Source organism: Trichomonascus vanleenenianus (genome assembly GCF_965637985.1).
Source record: "Trichomonascus vanleenenianus strain CLIB 3782 genome assembly, contig: TRVA0_012S, whole genome shotgun sequence".
Lineage (NCBI taxonomy): Eukaryota > Fungi > Ascomycota > Dipodascomycetes > Dipodascales > Trichomonascaceae > Blastobotrys > Blastobotrys vanleenenianus.
Window position 1 is genome coordinate 97,874 of NW_027481875.1, and position 24,857 is coordinate 122,730.

The window sequence follows — 24,857 nt, forward strand, 5'->3', positions numbered from 1 at the left end:
TTTTAAGCGTATAACGCAGAAATATAAAAAAAAATAGGAAGGAAGGAAAAGGGCTTCGGAGGGTGTCATAAGTTATAAGATTCCAGAGTCCTTTAAAGAATTTTGCAGAATAGTTTCCTTCACTGCGGCGAACACGAGTCGAATATTGGACGTGTCGGTAGCCTGGGTAAGATGTGGATAAATGTGGAGGCCAGCTCTGTTTAAGCGTGTGAATCGCCAGAGAATATACTTTGCGGCCTTGTTGATGTCGTTTCCACCCGTGTAGTCTGGGAAGAAGTTTTCCAGCGGCGAGTGGGGCAGCTTTTCAGTGAAGACGTCAATCTTGTTGAGGAAGAGCACAACTGCAGTACGCATGAACCATCTACTGTTGACAACGCTTTCAAAGAGGACGAGGGACTCAGCCATACGGTTCTGTCCGTCTGCTTCGAGGAGCACCTGGTCGTACTCTGAAAGCGCCACACAGAAGATGATCAGAGTGACATTGTCAAAGCAATGAATCCACTTTTTCCGCTCTGATCGCTGTCCACCCACGTCGTACATATGAATGTTCATACCGCCCATGTCGAACTTCGTTTCGTAGATACCGGTGGTCTTGATTCGCGCCCTAAGGATATCTGCCACGTTCGGGATATAGTCTGGGTGGCCAATACGCTGAACGTTGGCAAAGAAGTAGGGCGCAGAGTCCATAATGTAAAACTCTGATCGCTTTTCGGAGAAGAAGACCCTCACAATTGGGCGGTTCCATAGCCGGACGATGGCGGCAGTGATCTCGGGATCAAGGACAAAGTCTGGCTGCGGCTGGACCTGGTACGTCTTGATGAGGTCCAAGTCCTGTTGAGTCAATTCGGTTGTCTCTAGCTTGGCTGCGCTAATCAAACCATTTTGGCGGTAATTAGCATTAGTTGGGGAGGCGTCGTTGAGCGAGGGCGGGGTTACCGGTGGGTTCTGTGTTAGAGTAGGAATTACATTATTAGTCGTGTTGATTTCGTGGGCTGTATTGCTCGTTTCTTCTTCGGCAGGGATTTCCTCGACCTTTGGTGTGGGCTGTTTTCTTTCGTTAATGTCATCGAGGGTGACACCGAACCGCTCCAGCGCAACGACAATGTCCTTGGCACAGTCGAGCAGGTTCTTGTACACGGTCGTTTTGTACATAAGCAGCTCCTCCTTTGTGTATCCGTTCTGATGAATGATCTTCATCTGCTTGAGAATGGTCGACTTGCCAGACTCTCCGGACCCCAAAAGGAGGATCTTGATCTCCTGCTTGTTGGTAGACGACGACGCCGAGCCCTGGCGGTTCTGCTGGGCTACCGTCGAGCCATTGGCCATGCTAGCATTGGGCGTCGAGGAGAGCGAGCTCTTCTTGCGCGTGTCGGTCAGCGCGGCGCTCTCGTGATCCGACTGGACGCTGTTGTTTCGCGTGTGGGTCTTGCTCGGGAACGAGTGGTTCCGGTCACGCAGGACCTGCATTTCATAGGGAATAGGCGTAGCGGTGGACGTAGTATGGTCCGAGCGCTGTGCAGAGGCGGTATTGCTCTCCTGACGCTGTTTGTCGTACTGGGCGGCTTCAGCGGCCCCGTGGGACCCTTTGGCTTTGCTCGACGAAAAGCAAGAGCCCATTACAAATCACTCCAAAATTACTGAGGCTTTTGGTGCAATTTTAGCGGGTCTCTTTCAATGGACTCAAAAAATCAGCTTCGCGGTATCAAGGCGCGACAGACCTTGTATGATTAAAAATACCACAGGTTATGCCAAAATAAACGAGCACCCCTTTCGTGATTCGCGGTATATAATCAATTAAAATAGTGAGGTAATAAAAAAATGTGGTAGGGCTTAACACCAAATCTTAGTACTGTATACCTGCTACCGGGGTCGACGACGTATAGCGCACAAGAAAATCCAAGGGGGAGGAGAGGTATATAGATTAACCCAAAAACAAAGCGGGAGAATGAAAATGTCTTGCAGGTCTCGCCAAGAGAATTGAAAACCGGTGCCGTGGGAATCACAATCACGCTGAAGACGAGCCTACGTTTTATTCTAGCCAGTATTAACCTGGGGTTCTGCAAGTTTTAAGGGGGAGGAAAGTGTTTTGTGTTGTGAAGGATCCCGTAATTGACCCTTATCTTGCTTAATAGGTCTCGCTCGGGCCGCTTACTAAGCACAGGTACCACCGGCATCAGGTCTGCGTAGGCAGTTCCGGTCGGGCAGGATCATGCCAGGCACCGAGCTGTATTTGCGTTTCGATCAGGTGTCGATAGAGGGTAGATGGAGAGGAAGGGCTACGGTTCCTCTCGAAGCATGCTGTGTGGGCTTGGGCTTGGCTTTTTTTTTTGGCAGCGGCGGCGGCTACGTAAATGAGGCCAATCTTATTAAAAGAAAAATACAAATTTACACAAATGTCTAAATCCACTGTCCTTCTAGACGATTCTATTTCATATACCCGGTAGACGGTACCTGGCCATGGAGGAAGGGGGGTGCATTGGTAAGGACCACCATTCCGCTGGGGGAGTGACACGTCAAACCGCCACCCGCCTACCAAAACTTAAACCGTCTATATAGTACCAGTATATATGCGTAACCTGGTTATGAAGGGATATCGACACTAACCTGTCAATGGCCTAAGTTAAATATATACTAAGCGAGGAGAACCATATTTCATTTATCATTGTTTTTTTTTTTTATTGGACGGCGAATCGAGAAACATGGCCAACAATCGCTTATTAGAGCTGCTGGTACTGCTGACTCTGTCGCTGGTCGTATCGGCTCAGAGCTTTTACGGCACATCCGGGGCCGTGATCGATCTCGATCCTGATACTTTTGAAGACAGAGTGCTGAATTCGCGTCAGCTATCCGTAGTAGAGTTCTACGCGCCGTGGTGCCCGCACTGCAGGGATTTTACCGGTGAATACAAGAAGGCTGCCAAGCTTGCCAGTCCCCTCGTGAACTTCTACGGAGTCAATTGCGATGAAGAGCGAAATAAGCCCCTCTGTGGTAAGTATGGCATCCAATCGCTGCCCAGCATCAAGATCGTCAAGCCCGTGGTTCCGTCCCCTGATGGCAAAAAAAAGTCGAAGCAGAGCCGGATCGAGGACTATGGTGGCAATCGAGAAGCCAAGGCGCTCGCAAAGTCCGCCCTTGACCAGATCCCCAACTCTGCAGTCTTGGTGACCAAGAATAACATTGCCCGATTTGTCGAGAGAGCCCAGGATTACGATACCACGGTCGTTCTGCTGCCCAAACGGTCCCAGTCGGGGGTCCCTGCGCTGTACAAGCAGCTTTCAAACCAGCTTACTGTGCCCAAGCAGCTTGTATTCGCCTATGTTTCAGCGGAACACGCCACTGAACTAGCTAGCCAGGTCGGCATCACCAATGACGAATCCAAGAGCCAGCTGTTCATCTACAATAACGGCAAGTTTACTGAATATGAGGGTGAAATGAAGATTGGCCAGCTATCGGCCTTCCTTTCTCAGTACAAGCCAAAGAACATCGACAAGGGAGAGAAGAAGAAGCGGAAGAAAGCAACCGAGTCCGCCGGAGCCTCAGGTTCCGCTTATACTGATGCTGACACTGATTCTTCCTCGGCATCTTCCACTGTTGGTGCTTCTACAGGCCCAAGGAAGCCACGACTTGTAGAAGAGAGGACTCGAGAAAAGGCCGTGAAGGACCACTACCACCCAGAATACCTCGAAGATGATGACGAAGTGCCTGCTGAAGAGGATGTCCCGGAATTGGTTAGCGACCACAGCGATTCCGAATCTGACCAATCCGAGCCAGAGACTGATGTGGATTCTGATACCGAGGCCACTGATGTCGAGTCCGAGGAAGAAGAGAGCAGCACAATGAACCCATGGAAGCGAGTGCGATCGTTTGCAGAACTCAAGGAACAATGTCTCAATGGCGAAGATACCTGCTTTGTGCTCGTCACTTCCGTCTACAACCAGATCAAGGACTTCAAAACTGTCAACACAGCACGCACTCAGGTTGACCAGGAGAAGCATAAGAAGTTCCGATTTGTCCACATTATCGACTTTGATGATGAGACCCAACACATTGCAGAGGAGCTTGGTTTCCCACCATTCCCGGAATCTTCTGCACCTTCTACCCACAAGGGTCCCGCTCATTGGAACCATAAGGGCGCATTTGGTGCGCTCAATGCCGCTAAAGGCTGGATCTCAAAGGTTGACGGCGAGCTTGAAGTTGGTAATGTCAAGTCTTTCATTACCTCAGTCATGGACGGCCAGGTTCCTAACGAGAAGAAGCTTCCAAAGCGATATCTATTCAAGCAGCCAGTGTCTGCCAAGGAGGATTTGTAGCCGTAAATATTCTCAGCGATGTTTAATAACTTGAGCTTGTAATGTGTTTAGCCAAATGCAACGGTATTGCAGTAGGAAACCATCAATTGGCTCTCGATAGCAAAGCTCTAAATCCAGTTAGCGGTAATAACAACAATTGATTTGTATATCTGACATACCTTGTATAAATTACCAATAGTTTCGTCCAACCCTGGCGCAAATGAGGAGTTAATGTAACAGAACAGCGACTCGGATGGCTTGCAGTCCAGTTTCGACCGCAGAAACTTGACTAGCACCGACCATTTTTGCGCTGAACTGATAGTATATACCTGTCTCTTGAGCATTTTAGCTGATCCAATAGATTTGAAGCGAACTTGGACTTTTTGTTCCGGTAAATTGGCATACTGGTCCAAAATATCTGCCGTATCTCGCGGTAGCTGCGTTATTACCACAGAAGCGCTCATGGTAACTGGCTGTTCAAGAGCCTCTTCCTCTGGAATCTTCTCTTCTCCATTATTATTAATATTATTATCATCTTTTCGGGGGCTTGACATTGTCTAGTTGCGTTCAAAATTAATTAACAGTACGCCAGATCTAGGGGCGTGAAAGCGTTGATTGTAAGTGGCTTTACCAGATGGTGGAGTATGCGGACAGTGGGCGCGCCCAGTAATAATAAGTGATCGTCTCCGGACACCTGAAATCATCATCAAATTTTGAGATTGACCCGAACATTTCAAAATACAGTAAAACTACTCAGAGCATCCAATATATAAACGAAAATGCTGACAAAATATTTCAGCGAGGTTACCGTCAAGTTCCATCCAGCAGTTAAGAGTGGTATGTCTAACACCAGACGTGAATCTACCAAGGTAGAAATTTAAACTAACCGGGGGTACCTTCTCCATGTCCTTCTGGTCTGGAGAGGATCCTGTACGAATAGCCCGATTGGCTCGAATATTTCTGTCTTCTCTGCCGCCAAAGAGCCGAAATGAGATCAAGGTAACCCAGAAATTGCTGCCGAACGAATCCGACAAGCCAGAGATCAAGGTCGTCTTCAGTAAGTGTGAACCCCCTTGTGAAAGAACTACCGATGCAGTACGCTAACGCATTGGACATGTAGAGGATGGCAAGACTCTTTCTGTCGACCCATCGACCGTCGGCAACACGCATGACATGACCCAGGTGTTTGAACAGTATTCCCGATCCCTCAAGATCAAGCAGGATATCAGCGATGCATAATTAACTCACCCCACCCTTAGCCCTGTATATATTATTATTGTATTGTTTGAATTCATTGCCAGTTATTCATGCTGATTGGCGGATTCTAGTATTATGGTCCTCGAAGCTAAGTTCCGTGCGATTGTAAAAGCGCCGGTAAACTCAGTGACTATTTGAACGATGGCTGTCGGAGTTTTTACTCAAATAATCTTACACTTTTTCATTGCGAGTAACTACGATTTCCTCTAACTTACAAAGAGATTGTAGTTGCAGTATTACAGGGAATGTTTAGCTTCGCCTATTGTAACCTAAAGGGACTTTCCTACTCCACGACCGATACTCAACATCAACATTGTATATCGTATACAACAATCTAATAAACTCATTCGAAGTAATAATGCCTCTAAATCATATATTTTAAGCGTTCCCCAAGCCTTTTAAAGTCAGAGAATGACCGTACTTCGCAAGTTGGGTTGTGTCGGTGATAAGAAAATTTCAACTTTTCACGATCCACCACCATCTTTTTAACGACCGATAATAATGAGACGCCCTAAATACGAAGAAGAAAGCGAAGATGAGGAGGAGTATTTCTCTCAGCTTGCTGCATCGAAATATAACAACGACGATGAAGAAGACGAGGGCGATGACATGGGTTCCATCTCGTTTGGAGCCCTGAATAAAGCACAGAACAGTCTACTGAAAGAGAAGAGAATGAAGCGACAAGAAGAAGACAACTCACAAGATTCCGACTCTGACGGTCCACCAGAAGAGTTTGGATCAAACAATAGAGATACCACTACTAAACGGAGAAGCAAGCATGCCCCTTCCGAACAGTCGGCGACCAAGCCAGTGTCATGGATTCGAAGCATCCCTGGGCTGGGCAACAAAAAGTCAAACACATTATACCAGGATATTCGGTTTGATCCAGCATACGGCAAGGCAGATCTAACTGTTGCACGAAAGAACTATGAATTTTTGAATGAATATAGAGCCAACGAGCTCACAGAGATGCGAGAGCGGCTTAAAAAAACCAGAGACCCTGGTGAGAAGGCCGAGCTAGAAAGAGAGATCCAATCCATGCGATCGCGACTTGATACCCTCAAGCAGAGAGACTTTGATGCGCAGGTCCTGGCCAAGCATAAGAAGTCACAACGAGAGAAGGGTTACTACTTGAAGCGATCCGAAAAGAGGGAGCTCATTCTGACGGAGAAATTCAAGACTATGAAGAAGAAGGATATCCAGAAGCGAGTGGAGCGAAAGCGGAAGAAGAATGCTGCCAAGGAACGAAAGCTCATGCCCGAAGCACGGCGTTCCTAAGTTTCAGCGTTCAGTTAGCCTGCTACTGGCTCCGTTATGCTAAGCTAAAGAGAGGATGATGATGGTTCTAAAAAGGGGCAGTAATGAATAAACGATACGAGATTGAAAAAAATATAGAAAATCTATCTACAGGGAACTCAATGCATTAACAAAAAGAGGGATATCGCTAGATATATACATCATGAAAGAGCTGAGGAGAATCAATTCTTCTGCTCATGGTTGACCCAGTCTTCGTAAGAGCCCTTATAGTTTAGACGGCTAGATATTTCTCCTGTTAGTAACGCTCATTAACACACAAATCATCACACTTACTTCTGGTAGCCATAGGTAGCGGCAAGAGACTCAGCGGCGGAGCTTCGAATGCCCGCAAGGCAGTAAAATACAAGCTTCTGGTCCAAGGTTGGCTTGTCGAAACCAAAGGTCTCGGCGAACTCCTCCGCGTCCAGCCCGAGAGCTCCTGGGCACGACTTGAAAGGGATATTTACAGCATTAGGGATATGTCCGCCAGCATATTCCTCTGGCTCTCTAACGTCAATGATGACAACGTTCTTGTCGTTGCTCTGGCTCAGCTTCTTGACCTCGTTGTAGTCCACCTCCTCTGCGGGGGCGTCCTGGGTCAGGGGAGAGTACCATCGTCGCGTCACAAGAGTCGGTCGGACCCGTGGCACGACAGAGCTAGCAACTCGTGGAATGGCCCGGATGGGGCTCGTAGCAAATCCTCGCCGCGCGGCAATCCTGGTCGCGTTAACTACGCTAACTCTGAACATTGTGAAGTATGTCCGGCTGTTCGGTACAGTGAGGGGGGGTGAGTAATGTGTGGCAAGTGGTGGTGGTCTATATCCCACCCCCACTCCACTTTTTTGGGGTTATCCGAGCTATTTCAACAAACCTTAGCGCTTTATGGCGTGCTCGTTTAGCGGGTATCGGGTTGACTATGTAAGTCCATATAAAGATTGACACACTCGAAATGGCCTGATTGGCCTTATTATGGTGCAAGGATTTGTGCAACTGCTAATTGCGAAGTTATATTTGGCCAGTTGATAGCGTAGTCGAGACACCGCTGTAATTCACACCAATTTGGTCGTGAACAACTGTGGGGGAACGTCTGGAGCCGAATCGTCCTTCTTTATTGATACGTTGCGTAATATTACTGTTTCCAATTACGTACAGTTCAAATTGAATACTTCATATTAATTGTACGAATTGGTAACGACGGTTAAAAGGAGCTAAGCCGTAAAAGGTGCGGCTGTACCACGCGGCTGACGTCCGAGGACCCGTGTTGATCGGGGACTAATGTTTCATTCAATCTTTCATTTCATCTAGTCCACCTTGATTGTACGAAGGGGAATCGCCAATATGATTGATTGTAATTAACATATGCCAATATATGATTCCTCCACTTTCCTCTACAAAAGTAACCCAGTCAAGATCAAATCAAGAGTGATTATTATCAACTGGTACAGGATACGCATCAGATACAGTTCTAACCCCTTGGGTCAAAAGATGTAAGTTAACCGTCTTGCCGATTATGATACTATGTCACCTGGCTAGCTCTCCGCGGAGCGGAGCCACGGGGGATTTGGGGGGCTGGCCCCCAAAGGTACCAACTGCTATGATATCATTGACTTCAATATGAGGACACATTTTGTAGTGCCTACTTGCCAGTTCCACAAGTTCCACTAGCCGAATGAGCTACGGCAGCCCATGTTCGATCGTTCGACCGATGACTATGCTGCTATGAACTTGCATAGTTAAAGTTACCCGATCAACGGAACGTATTCAGCCGTACGTCGACGGCACTCCGGAGTGTAAGCGGCGTTGCCACGGAAAAACAGAGGGGGACCCATCGGCGCTGGGAACTGGTCCGCGAACCCTTTCCTTATCGAAAAGCGGCACATTAAATGAGCGACCAGGAAGACGAGAGACCGCAGCAGGTAACTGTTGAGAAGATCATCGAGGACATCAAAGGCGCCACAGGGGAGGCAATTGTAGGTTTTTTTTTATTGTATTGGCTGTAATAGAGTAGTTCTAATGTGCGACGATAGCGGTCGGAGGACTGGATTTCTTATGCGACCGTGCTGGAGATCCAACTAGAAGAGGCCCGAAAACTAGGCTATGACGATCAGGATAAGGTTCTCCTAGCTCTCCTTGATGTTTTGAACGAAAATGAACAAATCGCCAAGGAAATTGGGTGGGACATCCCGGCCTTGGTAGTACCGTTCCTTGACCACCAGTTCAAGACGGACGTTCCTCTTCAGATTACCCCGAACATCAAGCCTCTGTGGAGGATTTTCAACGTTCTTGCGGAGAAGGGTAACCCCAAGGAGGTTTATCTCAAGGCGATCGAGGGGATTACTGGTACTAAGCGGGAAGTTGACATTTTGGGAGACATCGAAGGCAATTTCCAGAGAGAATGTCAGTTCGACGTCAAATTCTATGCGTATTTCGAGCTCATGAGGAGCTCTCTGAAAAATATCAAAGGAGTGGCCTATCCATCGAGGTTTTTAGTCACTTCGACGACTACTCTGCTGTCTTTTCTGGCCATGAACCTCGAGAACCTGGACCTTACGGGCATAGAGGTGGTCATTCGGCGACTATTCACTTTCGCGCGAGATTACGAGTGTGAGGGGGACGTTGGTGAGTCTGAATTAAGGATGCAGAGGAAGCTTCTGCAGAGTTACTTGACGTGGCTGTTGGATATCACGATGCAGAATACGCTTGCTCAGTGGTCACAGAGGCTCTTTGTTGAGCTTAAGACGGGCGCAGAAGAAAAAGGCGAAGCGCACCGACAGTCCCTGTACGAACTGGACAATCATGTGCGCTACTTCAACGAGTGTGCTGATCGAATTGTGCAGCTCATGTACTCCTTTGATCTCGACTTGAGGAAGCTCTTCCGAGAATTCGTTGACAAGGCGGTAGCTGAATTAGAGGCTAAAAAGACTGACGAGGAGACGCCGGATGAGGGACCCGACACCGAGACCGAAGAGTCGGCAAAGGAGGAAAAGCCATTCGAAGGGTTGTCGCAAGACGGATATATTCTCGCATTCACTCAATCACGATTTATGGACCGACGATTTCCTGCCGAGAAGGACTTATCGTTGAAAGAGCTTGTTGCTTTGTCTATTAAGTTGATGAGCAGGGGCGACAGCGCCCCGCCGTATGGAATTCAAGATGCCGTATTGTTCTGGGCACTCCGGGTAGTCAAGAACGTCACAAAAGAAGAGGTCCGCGAGATTCCACAGAAGCAATTTAACGAGTTCCTTCAGCAGCTGCTAGTGGTTCCAGTAAGCATATTGCAGATACGGTCTATTGAGACTACGCGGGAGATCACTATTATCGTCTACTCTATTGTTGCGAAAATGCTCGCATTGCACAAGGAGGAGACGGCGTTTGCATTCATCGTGGACACGCTGGAGTTCTGTCCATTTGATAACGTTCGTGACTCGATGGTGCGGATTTTAAAGGATCTCACTTTTGCGCGGAAGCCAACCCTGCACTCTCTGACCCAACAGCTGGGGTCTCTTTCGCTGGAGGCGAATAAGCCTAGTAATGCCATTCTTCCCCTCAATGATGAGCGTCGGGAGAAGCTTCGCGAGCTGGCTCTGCAGACATGCGAAGATGCCGAGTCGGATGGCGACGTCTTCCCATTGCTGCTGACTTGGATTAACTTTGTGACCCTCGTTGAGTCTGATAAAGAGTTCAAAAAGACATTTGCAGATAAATTAGAGGCCCTGCGGACGTCTTTTGAATCTAATGCCAGTCCTGAGGCCGAAGAAACCGGCGACAGTTCGCGTCGCAGCAGTCTGCTAACGCTTGCCATTGAAAGTCTTCAGAAGCAGAGCGCCTAATTTTTATTGTTTGTATCGTTTACTAAAACACGGCCTGCATGTTTAGGTGCATAATGGCTGCATTCCCATAGCGCTAAATACTGGGCGCCGTGATTCTGGTCTGGGCGACTGTAGCTTTAGAATTAGGAACGCCTAGTCTTATAAAGCCGATCGGGTTACATTCATTGTAGTGTTACAAGATGGTGAATAAATACATAACCAATTAATTAGTGGTTGAAGCTGAAGGTACTGTTACTGATGGCTGCGTTGCTGGCTGTGAAGCTGGGACAGGAGCCGGCTGCTCCTTGGGCTTTGGTTTTGGACCAGGCTTACTCGCAGGTTTCGATTCATCAGCTGATTTAGGGCCCGATTTATTAGTAGACTTTTCTCCAGCGGGTTTCGGACCAGGCTTCGATTTCTCTCCTGCTGGCTTCGGACCCGGCTTTGACATTTCTTCCGCTGGTTTTGGGCCAGGCTTTGACTTTTCTTCCGATGGTTTAGGACCAGGCTTTGATTTTTCTTCTGATGGTTTAGGACCCGGCTTTGACTTGGTTTCCTCTGATTTGGCCCCGGAAGCAGTGGTCTTCGCATCGTCTGTGGGTTTAGATACAGGAATTGTTGTCTGCTTAGTAGCCGCTGATCCGTTCTGTTGTTGTTGTTGTTGTTTCTTCTTCTGTTCGCGTTCGACCTTCTTCTTCTCCTTCTCCTTCTGCTTCTCAGGATCAGTCGCCGTAGTAGTTTTCTTCTTCTTGGGCTCCTTCTCGCCCGGGGGTCCATCAGACTTTCTCTTAGCCCGGGTACCGCCTTTCGCTTTGGCTCCTGTGCCTCCAGCACCGCTACCGCCGGTTTGGCTAGCCGTGCTCTTCTTCATAGTGCCGTCTGCCCGCTCAATCTGGGGCTGTTCGCCCTCTTTGATCAGCAGCCCAGAGTACACGAAGAACCCATCCTTTGTCGAGGCGGCCTGCTCTTCCCACACCATCTCACTGTCGTCAATAAACGGGTCATTTAAGTCGTATCGACCCTCTACTTTGCTTCGGTTTTTCTTCTTTTCCGGCTGTGGCTGTTGCTGCGGCGCCTGCGGCTGTTGCGACGACTCTTTCTGCTCTAGATCGACGTCGCCGTCGCCGTCTTCAATATCGTCCATGTCGTCGTCTCCTGCTGCCAGGTCCAGGGCTATTGACTTGAGCTCTGGGTGGACGACATCGAAGCCGTATTTGTCCTCGGCAGCCTTGGTGAAGTCGACTACGGCTTGGTTCTCGTTCTCTCGTAGGTTGACTGTAATGCAAATAGTCGGTCTCGTCGGCTTCATCTCGTGCTTTGCCGGTGTAGACGAAATGCTGTGGAGGTCGATCTGCCCCGGCTGGGGCGGTGTAGCTGCCCTGTCTGCCATGAGGGGTTGGGTTGGTAATGCCTCTTCCTTCAGTGCCTTCCGTCGCTGTAGTGGTGGTCGTCGGTTGGGAACTGTGCACCCACCTCCGCCATTCGCCCGATTATCGCCTTATCAGAATACACCGTACTCAAGGACTGCGATTAAATGCTTGCAAATGACAGGTTTTGATACATTCCTTTTTTGATAATAATGCATTTTGCTATTTTTAAATAAACCGGATGGTAGTATTTTATAGATGTGTTGGTTTATTTATCGTGATTGGAGGTACGACAGTAATGACGCTGATTAGGCGAGAACAATGTACCATTGAAAGCCGGAGTTACTAAGTCTTTAGTAGTGGTATAATAATTCTACACGAAGGGCTCTTGTGGTTGTATGCTAGAAGATTCTAGTGATGTTTGAAGGGTTTATATGACCGGAGACCACTATCCAGTCGGTAGTACCTTAGGCGTGGTGATTAGTTTGCACACTTACACTTCCAAATATACATTCAATGGCTTTTCACACAGCTAATGCTATTTTTCAATATATTCTTCTAATTTTCAATCAATTCGTTATACCCACAATTTCAGAGTTTCAATACCGTACTAGGTAATGCCAAAATCGATGGAGTTGGAGAGTATCTGGTGCAGTACCTAGGATTGCCAAGACAAGTATTTCACGTGAACATAATACCCGGTAGTTAGTTTATAATAAAACATCACCACAGTATGTTGTACCAACTCACAATCTCATTTTGAATTCAGCTGTCGGTTCATAGCCCCACAGTAGTCAATTTAATTGGAAGCTAATGTACTGGTACCGGTACTGTATTGTACCCGGGTAGTCGTATAAATTTTTAGACCCCGTATATATCACCAAAATCAAACATTGAATTTTCAATTTACCAAGAATCTACATGATAGTACCACGGCTAAAAAATAAGAGAATGCTGTAGAAGTACCGGTACCAATAACAATTATACACTCAGTATAGCCATAATCCCGGGATCCGATCTGTGTATTGTCAGGATCAACTGTCTTACATTGTACCAGCTTTTATTAGGTATTAAAACGTCATCAACAGTATTAATATTCTCTCTTTATCCTATTAGAGATACATTGGTATCACTTCAAAGTAAGCTACAATGTAGCTGTAATTTCTAAAAATCTGGCATATGTACACTACCATGCTGTCTAATGCAACTCGGTTTCACTCCATATTACCGCTAGGCGTACGGATACTCCACATACCTTGGTGTCATTATAATAGTTAACGACTAGGATTCGGTTGCCATCGAATTATATAGCAAATAATCCATTTAGTTCCATAAATTACCGCACGGGAAAAGAAACTGACCAACCAAAACACTGAGTGACGACATATGTGTCGGCGCCGCACTCATGCGATGAGCTCCCAAATATGCAATGCACCTTTTACCCCGGGACCTAACTAACTAACAGCCCATCATCAAGCATTCCCCCCCCTTATCGCGAGCGATGTCGACATCGGATTCCAGCATAAAGATCCTTTCTGGGAATTCGCATCACAAACTTGCCGTCAAGATCGCCACTCGGCTCAACACAGAGCTCTGCAGGGTCGGGGTGTCGCAATACTCGAACCGCGAGACGGCGGTGACCATTGGTGAATCTGTGCGAGATGAGGACGTATTCGTCATCCAGACGGGCACCGGGTCGGTCAACGATTATCTCATGGAGTTGCTTATCCTCATCCATGCATGCAAGACTGCTTCTGCGCGGCGAATAACCGCTGTCGTGCCCAACTTTCCGTACGCGCGGCAGGATAAAAAGGACAAGTCTCGGGCTCCTATCACGGCCAAACTCATGGCCAACATGCTCGAGACGGCTGGATGCAATCATATTATTACCATGGACCTGCACGCCTCGCAGATTCAGGGGTTCTTTGACGTTCCAGTAGACAATCTCTATGCGGAACCGAGCGTGGTCAACTACATTACTACGCAGGTTGACGGGTACAAGGACGCAGTAATTGTCAGTCCAGATGCAGGAGGCGCTAAGAGGGCCGCTGGACTGGCCGACCGATTGGACCTGCCGTTTGCACTTATCCACAAGGAGCGCCAGAGGGCCAATGAGGTGTCTCGCATGATTCTGGTGGGGGACGTCAGGGACCGGCTGTGCATCATTGTAGACGACATGGCTGACACATGTGGTACTCTGATCAAAGCAGCGGAGATGCTGGTGTCGCACGGGGCGTCTAAAATTATTGCCATTGTTACGCACGGCATTCTGTCGGGAAACGCTCTGGCACGCATTGAGAACTCCAAGCTCGATCGGCTGGTGTATACGAACACGGTTCCGGACGATGCGGCGCGAGAGCATTGTTCCAAGTTGGAGCACATTGACATCTCGGCGACTTTGGCGGAGGCGATTCGGCGGTTGCACAATGGCGAGTCTGTTTCTTATCTGTTTAGAAACGCCCCTCTCGAGTAACTTATTACCATTTCTAAAACGCTAACATTCTCTATAATGGTATAGCGTAAACATATGGTAATATTTGATCATAATATATTAGTAATCTACAACAGAGTAGTAATGATCATAATGTTAATAAATATATCAAACGCTAGCTCGAGCCTTGACCAGCGGAATCACCAAAATATCCAATCCACCACCGAAGATCGAATTCACCAACCGTCGAAACTACCAAATGGAGGTTGATATAACCAGTTCGAATTAGCCAAATGAGTCCAATGCAGCACAAAGGAACACAAAGATTGTATTAACCAAATGGAAATGATCCGATGGAGGTGGTCCAATTGTGGAATACATCAGGTAAGCCAATCTTGGGGCTGATGGTCTTCCTGCGAAGACCCTGGGAACCCTCTGCCGTTTTGAATGATCTGCTGAGGCGACGGCTGGGTGAACTTCTGAGGCTTTTGGATCGACGACAGCGGCTGCATCAGCCCCGTAGGTCGGCTCATCATACGACCTCCAGACATCTTACGCTTCATCCTCTGCTGCATCCTGTACTCATTGTACGACTGAGGCTGGAGAACCGGTATATCGTTGGGCATGGGCTTCGGAGGAGCCGGCGCCAGGGCTACATGTCTCCGCGGCAGCGAGTTGCGACTAGAGCTCTCCGAAAAAGATGAGGACGGTGTATTGCCTGCCGAGCGGCTGGTAGAGCGTTTTTTGGCCATAATTGGGATCGCCTGGGCGTCGGTAGTCGTCATGGCAGCCTGCACGGCGCTAGCGGTGGTAGTAGTTACGGGCATTAGTGGAGCCAGGGCTGACGTGCTTAGCGAGTTCTCGCGCGAGTGGGAACGCGAACTGCTGCTGGCGGAGCTGGGGCCACGGTTTCGCTTTTTGATTATGTCCGTTTTCAGCGACAGCGGGCGAACCTCGCCGTGGAGCTTGAGGAACAGCCCACAGGCGTTGCACAGCGGCTGGCCCTGCGGGTTCCTTCGCCACAGCGGCGTTGTACGGGTTTTACAGTTTGTACACTCCGTCGGCTTGTTATTGTTTGCGCTGCTCGGCTTGATCTCTTCCTTTTTAATGAGCGTTGGAGTAGTAGAGGCGCTACGCGACACAAATGACTGCTGTGGCTGTGACTGTGGCTGTGATTGCAGCGGCTGAGGCGTCTGTTCAGGGTGAGGCGTCTGGGGTTCGTGGAAATCGTTAGTAGCGGTCGTAGTAGAGTGGCGGGCAGCAGCCGGGGCGGAAGTAGCGAAAAACTGGTCTATGCTGGGTCCCGCTGGTGCCGACTGTTGCTGGAACTGCGGAGGGGACATAGCTGAGGAGGCAGCCCAGTGAGGGGTTGCTGACGGCGGGTTGAACCGCGGAGAGGACGGGCCCGAGTAATGCTGAGGCGAGAGCCCCTCGTCCTCTTCAAACAGCTCAAATCTCGCCGTACCCTGCTGATGTTGCTGAAGTTGGGCTCGCTGTTGTTGTTGTTGCTGCTGGCTGCTGTGTAATTGCTGCAGATGCGGGAGGCTCTGGCGGAATTGATTCATAGCGGTACCCCCGCCAGGCCGGGGCCCAGCGACTCCAGACGCAGCACTGGGGCTGATAGAAATATGGCTACCACTGGACCCAAAAAAGGCACCCGAGTGGATGGGGTTTTGGGTCAGGTCGTTCATGACGTCGGCATTGGCCAGGTTCATGGGCGAATCAAAGTAGAGCCCCATGCTGGCGTGCTTCTGGTTCATAGTGTTCATCACCTCAGGGCTCGGGAGCACCTCCGCAGCAAATCCACCGTCAAGCGAGAACTCAGAAGCGTTCCTAGGTAGCGAGACGTGGCTCGGGGGCCTGACGTGGTGGTGGGTCGGCATGCTATGGCTTGCCGTGAAGCTTCCCGGAACCGAGCCGGGCAGGTTATAAAGGTCATAACTGGACGACGCTGGAGACACGACGCCTTCCGAGAAGGCGTCTAAGCTGAATTCAAAGCCCCTGCTCGCCTCAGAAGGTCGCGAGAACGAGACATTCTGGGCATCGTCGCTTGAGATATTAATGCTGCTCTGGAACGGCAGGTCACCGCCAGCGGCCTGGCGGCTCGCTTGTGCGTTTTCATTCTGCATCATCAGCGATATCATGCTTGGCTTATTGTCGTTATCTGGTGGGATGTGATCTATGGAGAACGAGTGGTCTTCATACCCATTGTCACCACCTCCACTTGAGGAGTACATTTGACACACAGACAAGGGTCGCTGTGTTTTTGGTTCGCTTTGGCACAGTTATTTCAGGGCCCTCTTAAGCAACAAAGTCCACGGGGCGAGATAATCCTGTCTCCACTGGCTGGTCGTATCCACCGCCTTAAAACTGGTCAAAATCCCAACCTGGTGATGTGATGATGGCGAAATGCATGCGCCCTGCCCAAAGCGGGTCTCCACGGCTGTCCCGCCAGCCGGGAACTTCCGTTTCGGGACTTACGCGGTCGGATAAACTGGCCACTACTGTACTCCCGCTTTCCACAATGTGGTACTTCTGCATAACAGCACATTGACCAAATCCTCAGGAGCCGTATTTCATGCGTTTCCGCCTTAAATTCGTGGCGTAGTGCCTTGACATACATCGTACCATAAGAACCGGCTAACGTTCCTGCATAACACAATGGGAACTTTGCAGACTCAGATCTGCTTACGCCTCAGCATTGTAAGCAGATCTGAGTACGCGACCCCACTACCACTCGACTATCACCAACTCCAGGGGTAGGAGGGGGGGGTCTGGGGGAACCCCCAGCTACGGGGGTTTGGGGGCTGGCCCCCAATACCTAGATGTTCTGTTGATACCTGCTAGGGGTATTTCATGGGAGGACCAGTCCCCCCAAACCCCCTGGGGCTCCGCTTCGCGGAGGGTAAATGGATGAAGCGATCAATTAGTTTCTGCTGACACCTGATAGGAGTAGTTTAAAGGAGGGACCACTCCAAAAATCTGGGGGGCCTGGGGGGAACCCCCCAGCTACAAGGGTTTGGGGGCTGGCCCCCAATGGCTAGATAAAGCGATCAATTAGTTGACACCTGGTAGGAGAAGTTTATGGGGGGACCAGTCCCCCCAAACCCCCCTGAGGCTCCGCTTCGCGGAGGGTAATTAGTTCTGTTGCTGATAGCGCATTGGCACGAACCCGGTTTCGTCCTGGTTGGGCACGATCTGGGAGTAGGCGGAGGCGGCAATGTGGTCGTCCTCTTTTTGGGGCCGCCGTTTGGCGGTGGGAGAGTGCTGCTGGTCGTAGAGGGCTTGTTTCTTGGCGCCTTCCTTGATGGACTCTACGTGGACCTTGTAGTCGATCTTGAAGTCGTCGGGCAGAGTAAGGACGCGCTTGACGGCGGCTTTGATCTTGTCGTTGCCGGCGATGTTGTCATGGCGCTTCGTCCACACAGAGAGGATATCCTCGTCGCGGCGGACGCTAACAACCAGACCCAGGATCTCGTCATGGTCAACGTCGGCGTCCGGAGGGGCGAGAGTGCCGCCCAGCACGGCGAGCAGCAGGTTCTCCCAGTGGAGCACGGCCTGGTGGCGGCATTGCGCGTGGGTCATTCCGGAGGCGGGGCCCTCTTCTTCTTCCTCGTCGTCGCGCTTGCGGTCCTTCATGGGGCGCTTGAGCCGCACCACCCACTTGCCGCCATTGACGTTGATGGGGTCCTCCCACATAGGCTTGACATTCTTCTGGAACACCTGGAACTCGCTGGTGAACGGCAGCCGGTCGATACGCCGCAGGTGGCTGTAGATGTCCCAGAATTCCTCAACCGTCGAGAACGTGCCTACTTGCTTCGTCGCCAGCAAATAATTGGAGATCTTGAGCCCCGGGCCGCGGTGGAGGAACCACACGGTCCAGCTGGCATTGAGTACGCTCGACCCCAAGCGCGGTTTAACCACCCGCAATCCCTCAGCGTTCACCTCGTCCGGCTCGTTGTGATGTGTGTTGTTCCGGTGCCGGTTCTGGTGGTGGTGATTGTTGTGTTGCCCAGGGTGGTTCCCGTGGTGGTTCTGGTGGTGGTGGTGGTAGTTACTGCTGAAATGGCTGTTGAACCGACTTCCCGAGTGGCCCGCTGGGCCGGGCTTGTTCATCTTAACCCCCGTCGACGCCAGGAATGACGACTTCTCCCTGTTATCTCAGTTAGTGCTGACCCACACACGCATCTTTAGATCACTTACGTCGTCCGTCGATTCCAGATTGACTCAGACGGGGCGCCATTGCTCTCAGACATTGCCAATTTGATCCGTTAGAAATATTAGAAGAATAAAAACACTATGTACAATATAATAACAACAACAAATATCAATAAATAGTCATCAAACCGCTCTCGATTATCTCATTTATCGTACACAAACTTTTCATTTTTCCGCCCTTCGCCCTGTCGTTTTGGGATCACATCACGTGAACACACACAAATTTTAATTCACCGCGCTGTATTAGCTCACCAAATGTTATCCGCGCGCCTCACGCGCCGCATAGCGTGTGGCTCTCAGTTGACTGGGGGGGCGGGCTCCACTTCGTGGAGAATTCCTCCGCGCAGCGGAGCTACGGGGGTTTGGGGGTTGTCCCCCAAGTCAATTGAAAGCAGCAGTACTGTATGGGGGGACCAGTCCCCCAAACCCCCCTGGGGCTCCGCTTCGCGGAGATATTCACAGGAGTTACGAAACCTCCGCGCAGCGGAGCTACGGGAGCTCGAGGGCTGGCCCTCGAATACAGTGTACCCGAAGTACAAGTGTAGCGACTGGAGTGATCGCGGGTAATGGGGCTTGCGCAGGCGTAACGCGCGGCACTGAAATTAATGCGATGAGTGTCTCTCCCTTCTTTACATACGGCACCAACTGCCGTGCTTAACCCCATTACACCCGCTACAATGTAGCTCAAATAGAAGGCCAAAACTGTATCTGCAAAAGCGTAGATTTGAAGAATTGTATCTGATTGTAAAATTGTAGAATTGTACGGCCGTAGATGAAAATGTAGAAGGGCCTCGTAGATGTTGGGGTTACGTAGGTACTGCTGCAAGGCGCGCGCAAAAGCACGAGATTTTTGGCCCTGACCAACGAGAAGCCATTCATATAGGTTGACGAAGTGCTTCAATTATTCTGTAGAGGTGCTCTCTGTAACAGGCTATTGCGTCTCAACAGGATGAAGAGAATAGCAGGCCAATTGACGGCGTTTCATGGACTCCGAGCCGTGTCACGCCGGTTGTCGACGGGCATTGCATCTCCCAGATGGCCACCCTGCGCGACCCCAAAGAGCCGTGGGTCAGGAATAAAAAAAAATGCCATTCGCTGGTTCTCCACATCATCAATCACCATGGTCTCTGCTGAAATCCAACAACTGTTCAACAAGTATGTATTAGTATTGAAAGAGTTTAAGAAAAGGAACTAACAAATTAGAATCGACGAGCTGAAGCCTCAGTTCATTGCGCGTAAGTGGACCCCAATATTTCACCGCAAAAGCACCGAAGTGCAAAGTGAAGTACCAAATTGAAGCATGAAACCACGAAAGAGAGGATAAAAAGACCAAAGAATATGAGCTAACAATGGTAGGACTGGCGGAAGCCGTGGCTATCCCATCCGTGTCTGCCGACGCCGAGCACCGACCGGAGGTCGTCAGGATGGGCAAGTGGCTCGAGAAGGAGCTGGGCGAGCTGGGCTGCACCGACATCCAGCTCAAGCCGCTCGGTATTGAGGAAGGGCTCAACATTGAGCTGCCACCAATCGTTCTCGCTCGATACGGTGCGGACCCAAAGAAGAAGAACGTGCTCATCTACGGCCACTACGACGTCCAGCCAGCGCTCAAGGAGGACGGCTGGAACTCGGACCCGTTCACGCTCGTCCAGAAGGGCGACATTCTGTACGGTCGAGGCGCGACCGACGATAAGGGCCCGGTCATTGACTGGCTCAACATTCTCCAGGCTCACAACGAGCTGAAGCTCGAGCTGCCAGTCAACATTACCTTCTGCTTCGAGGGCATGGAGGAGTCCGGTTCCATTGGTCTGGATGGTCTCATTAAGGCCGAGGCGGAAAAGTACTTCAAGGGTGTCGATGCCGTGTGCATCTCCGACAACTACTGGCTTGGCGACTCTCACCCGGTTCTCACCTACGGTGTGCGAGGTGTTAGCTACTACACCATCACCATTGAGGGCCCAGCTGCCGATCTCCACTCTGGCCTGTTTGGTGGTGTCGTCCACGAGCCAATGATCGATCTTTCCCACGTTTTCTCCAAGCTGGTCGACCCCAAGGGCAAGATCCTCATTCCAGGCATCTCCGACATGGTCGCCCCATTGACCGCTGAGGAGGATGCTCGATATGATAACATCAAGTTCGACGTCGAGGGCTTTGAGAAGAACATTGGCTCCAAGACGGTCATCCACGAGGAGGTCAAGCCGGCTCTCCAGGCGCGATGGCGATACCCGTCTCTGTCCATCCACGGTGTCGAGGGTGCCTTCTACTCCTCTGGCGCCAAGACGGTCATCCCAGCCAAGGTCTCTGGCAAGTTCTCCATCCGAACTGTGCCAAACATTGAGCCACGAAAGCTCGATGAGCTGGTCATCAGCTACGTAGACAAGGTGTTCTCCCAGCTTGGCTCCAAGAACAAGTGCACCTGCGAGCTGCTCCATGACGGCGACTACTGGGTCTCCGATCCAAACAACTGGTCCTTCCGAGCCGCTCGACGGGCCACCAAGGACGTTTGGGGCGTCGAGCCAGATCTCACCCGAGAGGGCGGTTCTATCCCAATCACCCTGACCTTCCAGAATGCCCTCAACACTTCGGTCATCCTGCTGCCAGTCGGCCGAGGCGACGACGGTGCTCACTCCACTAACGAGAAGATTGACATCTCTAACTACATTGAGGGCGCCAAGACTCTCGGTGCCTACCTCCACTACATGGCCGAGGAGGAGAAGGATGCTTAAACCTACCTATTAGTAAACGTATTATCCGCAATGTATTACTATTTCCCATATTAAGTTTAGAACTCACCATTATCTCCGCGAAGCGGAGCCCCAGGGGGGTTTGGGGGGACTAGTCCCCCCATACAGTACTGCTGCTTTCAATTGACTTGGGGGCCAGCCCCCAAACCCCCGTAGCTCCGCTTCGCGAGGATCAATTGTCATTACTATAGTATACGATATCTCCGCGAAGCGGAGCCCCAGGGGGATTTGGGGGGACTGGTCCCCCCATAAACTGTAACTGAAACTACAAAAAGTGAAGCTTCGCGGAGTTCCGGCCAAGCGGCTCAAGCCGCACAAGCCGTGGCACCATCGATCCCGCAAAGCGTCAAGCTAGATAAACAGAATAATGGTAGAATTGGTAATCATAGATAAACAAATAGTAAAATCGTTAAATGATAGAATAAATTAAAAAGAAAATGCTAAACTCTGTCGAGCTGGAGCTTCTCGTTCTGGTTTCCCAGGCGCGAGATCCTCAGGAAAACGTCCGTGCCGTACCCTTCGAGAGACTGCAGCTCCAACGCACCGTCCCAATATTCGGCGTATATTCTGCTGAGCGGGAGACCCATGCCAAGCTTTAGCTGGGGATTCCTGGCGGCCAAAGAGCTAAGAGAGGACCGCACGACGCGATTAGAAGGCGGCGGGTGGTAATCAACTGCCTCGACGTTCCGCTCGGCATAAGTGCCCACCTCGTTTGGAAGCCCGGCAAATGTCGGTACCTTCTGGAAGTTCTGGAGCCTCGCCTCTTTGCGCGGGCCGTGGGCAAAGCTCCAAATGTGCGGTAAAACGTCCTCGGGAACGCCCCCACCCTGATCGGATATTCTGAACAGCACATTCTGAGGCGTGTTTGATATAGACACGACAATGGGGGGCGGGTGCTTATAGTACTTGTGCTTTACCTGCTGGGCGACCGTCGCCTCGATGGAATTGCGCATGATCTCGCCAATGATATAGTCGAGATGCGACTTGATGTAGGGAAATGTTGTGTCTACGTGGCCCTCGATCTCAATCTTGGGCATTTCAGCGTCCGGATACAGCTCGCGGATAAGCGTCTTGGCGTGCTCAGCGCCGTCTTCAATGGTCTGTTTCGCCGAGCACTGTAAGAACACCTCGCCAATGTAAGATGGGTCTGTTGAGGCGTTTCGTGCGCCACGGTTATACGCCTGCGTTAGGGCGAGATGCTGCTCGGCGATGACGCGCCGCGAGATACGTGAACACAGCACTTTCGCCATGAATTGGTCCAGCACATCAGCGCCGGTTGTAGATGCAATTGAGTTCTCAATAACGCCCATAACGAGGTTTGGGATCACTGACAAATGCTCGTTAAGCAGCTCGTCCAGTAGACGGCAGAACCGTTCGTTATCCTCAAGCGAGTGGATCTTGGGGAACTTGCGGAACTTGTCAAAAGCCGCATAGTACTTCTCGTAGACATCGCAAAGATGAGAGTTCGACACCACGGCATACGGAAGAATCTGCATGTCACGGATACGGTGCGCAATGCGCACTGGCAGTTCGACGCGCACAAAGTTGGCCGAAGCCACGAGCTTCTCCTCGTTTAGCTTGCGCCCAAAGAACGCCAGCTGGCGCAGCGACACGGGGCGCGGTTCGCGCCGTACCCAGTCCATGAGCACCGTGTTCTGGTAGAAGTGCCTGGCGTTGATGACCGGCGAGTGCGGCGGGTAGGTGTACGCTCCAGGTTCAATGTCCAGCGCTGAGTCCAGCATGGCGATCCGCGCCGTGTGGTTCCAGCGCTTTTGAACGCTTCGTCTTAGCGCGGTCTTCATTACTCAACCGTCCAATATATTACTCAACTATCCAGTGTAGGTCCAATGTCCAAGTTCTCCACGTCTTATAGAAAGCCAAATGCCGCCTTGCATGCCCGCTATCGGCTTCATGTGCGGACCAAATGATTATTGAGTCACTGGCATAACTTAACTTAAAAATCTGAGACATACGAGCAGCCGTAGTGAGACACTCATGGGGCTTGAGCCGCACAAATGTTTTACCGTTGCTAAAGCCGCACGCTTCTACCACCAAAGCCTAATGGTCTTCCAACACCCCCCTGAGGTTCTGTTGACAGCTACAAGAGCTCTGCAAAGCGGAGCTACGAGAGTTTGGGGGCTGACTCCCAAGTCAATTGAAAGCAGCAGAGCTGCGGGAGCTCGAGGGCTGGCCCCTCGGGTAAAACTCTACTACTACTACTACTACTACTACTACTACTACTACTACTACTACTACTACTACTATTACTACTATACTACCCCAATAAATAGCATCATGCTATGTCAGAGGGTTGCAATTAAGTGAGATTGGTGCTGCGTTGAAGTGTCGGTCGCTTTAGGCATGGGATAGGTGCGGCGTATGATTGATGCTCAAATATACGAGAGCGTGCTGAATAGTACGCGCAGACCCCAGTCATTGAAATTCACCGCGACGATCCGATCGAGGAAGGCATTAAACGACCGAGATGACCATCGAGGAAGCTGCTCAGAATGAGGACGGTTTCGTCTTCTTCTTCGACATTGACAACTGTATGTTTATGAGGGCTTGCAAAAGTGGAAATGGCTAATTAATATAATAGGCCTCTATCGAAAGTCGACCAAGATCCATGATTTGATGCAGGTGTCCATCCACAACTACTTCGTCAACCATTTGGAGCTCGACGATGAGCAGGCGAACGAGCTACACAAGCGATACTACACGGAATTTGGACTGGCCATTGAGGGTCTTGTTCGGTTCCACGAGATCGACGCTCTGGAATACAACAGAGATGTCGACGATGCTCTGCCGCTGCAGGATATCCTCAAGCCGGACCCAGAGCTGCGGAGTATGCTCCTGAGCATCGATCGAACCAAGGTTAAAAAGCTTTGGCTGTTTACCAATGCCTATGTTAACCACGGTCTGCGTGTCGTCAAGCTGCTTGGCATTGAGGACCTGTTTGACGGCATCACGTTCTGCGACTATGCCGAGTACCCGCTCGTGTGCAAGCCAAAGAAGGAGATGTACGACAAGGCCATGAAGCATGCCGGCGTGACGGACCCAAAGAAGTGTCTCTACGTCGACGATAGTTATATCAACATTGTGGCTGCCGAGAAGCTGGGCTGGAAGGAAGCCATCCACTTTGTAGAAGACAACGAGTCCATGCCGGTTGTGCCGGCTGGTACCCACGTCATCCGTGACATTTTGGACCTGCCAAATGTCATCCCTGAGTATTTTCAGGCCACGTCCTGATTACCCGGAGCATTACAGTTCAGCCATATTAGTTCCTCTCGCCTTCTGGAAGATTAACCAATTGACGATTATTTGAAGTATTATCCAATTGACGATTATTTGAAGACTATCCAATTGACGATTAGTGGAGGATTAACCAATTATGACAAGAACAGTAACCGATAATAGGCAGATTAGTGATACCATTTAGAAGACTACTA

The 24,857-nt window shown here is 50.3% G+C and overlaps 14 protein-coding genes across 14 annotated transcripts; 7 read left to right on the top strand and 7 right to left on the bottom strand.

Moving 5' to 3' along the window:
* Positions 1-72: 72 nt before the first annotated feature.
* GPA2 (guanine nucleotide-binding protein subunit alpha) lies at positions 73-1,617 on the bottom strand (the record flags this gene model as incomplete). Its single annotated transcript, XM_076683979.1, has 1 exon — positions 73-1,617. The coding sequence occupies one exon, from the start codon at positions 1,615-1,617 to the stop codon at positions 73-75; it is 1,545 nt and encodes a 514-aa protein (XP_076541733.1).
* Positions 1,618-2,699: 1,082 nt separating this feature from the next.
* MPD1 (protein disulfide isomerase MPD1) lies at positions 2,700-4,310 on the top strand (the record flags this gene model as incomplete). The annotated part of the gene is made up of 1 exon (XM_076683980.1): positions 2,700-4,310. The coding sequence occupies one exon, from the start codon at positions 2,700-2,702 to the stop codon at positions 4,308-4,310; it is 1,611 nt and encodes a 536-aa protein (XP_076541734.1).
* A 47-nt stretch (positions 4,311-4,357) lies between these two features.
* Positions 4,358-4,633, bottom strand: ATG12 (Atg12p; the record flags this gene model as incomplete). The annotated part of the gene is made up of 2 exons (XM_076683981.1): positions 4,358-4,417; positions 4,469-4,633. The coding sequence occupies 2 exons, from the start codon at positions 4,631-4,633 to the stop codon at positions 4,358-4,360; spliced, it is 225 nt and encodes a 74-aa protein (XP_076541735.1).
* A 435-nt stretch (positions 4,634-5,068) lies between these two features.
* Positions 5,069-5,528, top strand: MRPL44 (mitochondrial 54S ribosomal protein mL53 MRPL44; the record flags this gene model as incomplete). The annotated part of the gene is made up of 3 exons (XM_076683982.1): positions 5,069-5,126; positions 5,230-5,346; positions 5,410-5,528. The coding sequence occupies 3 exons, from the start codon at positions 5,069-5,071 to the stop codon at positions 5,526-5,528; spliced, it is 294 nt and encodes a 97-aa protein (XP_076541736.1).
* A 519-nt stretch (positions 5,529-6,047) lies between these two features.
* On the top strand, positions 6,048-6,824 carry RRP36 (rRNA-processing protein RRP36; the record flags this gene model as incomplete). Its single annotated transcript, XM_076683983.1, has 1 exon — positions 6,048-6,824. One exon carries the CDS (start codon positions 6,048-6,050, stop codon positions 6,822-6,824), a length of 777 nt encoding a protein of 258 aa, XP_076541737.1.
* Positions 6,825-7,024: 200 nt separating this feature from the next.
* Positions 7,025-7,591, bottom strand: RDL2 (rhodanese-like domain-containing protein; the record flags this gene model as incomplete). Its single annotated transcript, XM_076683984.1, has 2 exons — positions 7,025-7,082; positions 7,137-7,591. 2 exons carry the CDS (start codon positions 7,589-7,591, stop codon positions 7,025-7,027), a joined length of 513 nt encoding a protein of 170 aa, XP_076541738.1.
* A 1,134-nt stretch (positions 7,592-8,725) lies between these two features.
* YBP1 (YAP1-binding protein 1) lies at positions 8,726-10,672 on the top strand (the record flags this gene model as incomplete). The annotated part of the gene is made up of 2 exons (XM_076683985.1): positions 8,726-8,812; positions 8,870-10,672. The coding sequence occupies 2 exons, from the start codon at positions 8,726-8,728 to the stop codon at positions 10,670-10,672; spliced, it is 1,890 nt and encodes a 629-aa protein (XP_076541739.1).
* A 202-nt stretch (positions 10,673-10,874) lies between these two features.
* Positions 10,875-12,041, bottom strand: HPC2 (Hpc2p; the record flags this gene model as incomplete). The annotated part of the gene is made up of 1 exon (XM_076683986.1): positions 10,875-12,041. The coding sequence occupies one exon, from the start codon at positions 12,039-12,041 to the stop codon at positions 10,875-10,877; it is 1,167 nt and encodes a 388-aa protein (XP_076541740.1).
* A 1,478-nt stretch (positions 12,042-13,519) lies between these two features.
* PRS2 (ribose-phosphate diphosphokinase) lies at positions 13,520-14,491 on the top strand (the record flags this gene model as incomplete). The annotated part of the gene is made up of 1 exon (XM_076683987.1): positions 13,520-14,491. One exon carries the CDS (start codon positions 13,520-13,522, stop codon positions 14,489-14,491), a length of 972 nt encoding a protein of 323 aa, XP_076541741.1.
* A 338-nt stretch (positions 14,492-14,829) lies between these two features.
* On the bottom strand, positions 14,830-16,686 carry TRVA0_012S01266 (GATA-type transcription factor; the record flags this gene model as incomplete). Its single annotated transcript, XM_076683988.1, has 1 exon — positions 14,830-16,686. One exon carries the CDS (start codon positions 16,684-16,686, stop codon positions 14,830-14,832), a length of 1,857 nt encoding a protein of 618 aa, XP_076541742.1.
* A 901-nt stretch (positions 16,687-17,587) lies between these two features.
* TRVA0_012S01288 (eukaryotic translation initiation factor 4E) lies at positions 17,588-18,705 on the bottom strand (the record flags this gene model as incomplete). Its single annotated transcript, XM_076683989.1, has 2 exons — positions 17,588-18,602; positions 18,653-18,705. 2 exons carry the CDS (start codon positions 18,703-18,705, stop codon positions 17,588-17,590), a joined length of 1,068 nt encoding a protein of 355 aa, XP_076541743.1.
* A 1,082-nt stretch (positions 18,706-19,787) lies between these two features.
* On the top strand, positions 19,788-21,390 carry DUG1 (metallodipeptidase; the record flags this gene model as incomplete). The annotated part of the gene is made up of 3 exons (XM_076683990.1): positions 19,788-19,822; positions 19,871-19,902; positions 20,024-21,390. 3 exons carry the CDS (start codon positions 19,788-19,790, stop codon positions 21,388-21,390), a joined length of 1,434 nt encoding a protein of 477 aa, XP_076541744.1.
* A 458-nt stretch (positions 21,391-21,848) lies between these two features.
* On the bottom strand, positions 21,849-23,150 carry PKP2 (protein kinase PKP2; the record flags this gene model as incomplete). The annotated part of the gene is made up of 1 exon (XM_076683991.1): positions 21,849-23,150. One exon carries the CDS (start codon positions 23,148-23,150, stop codon positions 21,849-21,851), a length of 1,302 nt encoding a protein of 433 aa, XP_076541745.1.
* A 743-nt stretch (positions 23,151-23,893) lies between these two features.
* SDT1 (suppressor of disruption of TFIIS) lies at positions 23,894-24,657 on the top strand (the record flags this gene model as incomplete). Its single annotated transcript, XM_076683992.1, has 2 exons — positions 23,894-23,957; positions 24,008-24,657. The coding sequence occupies 2 exons, from the start codon at positions 23,894-23,896 to the stop codon at positions 24,655-24,657; spliced, it is 714 nt and encodes a 237-aa protein (XP_076541746.1).
* Positions 24,658-24,857: the final 200 nt, after the last annotated feature.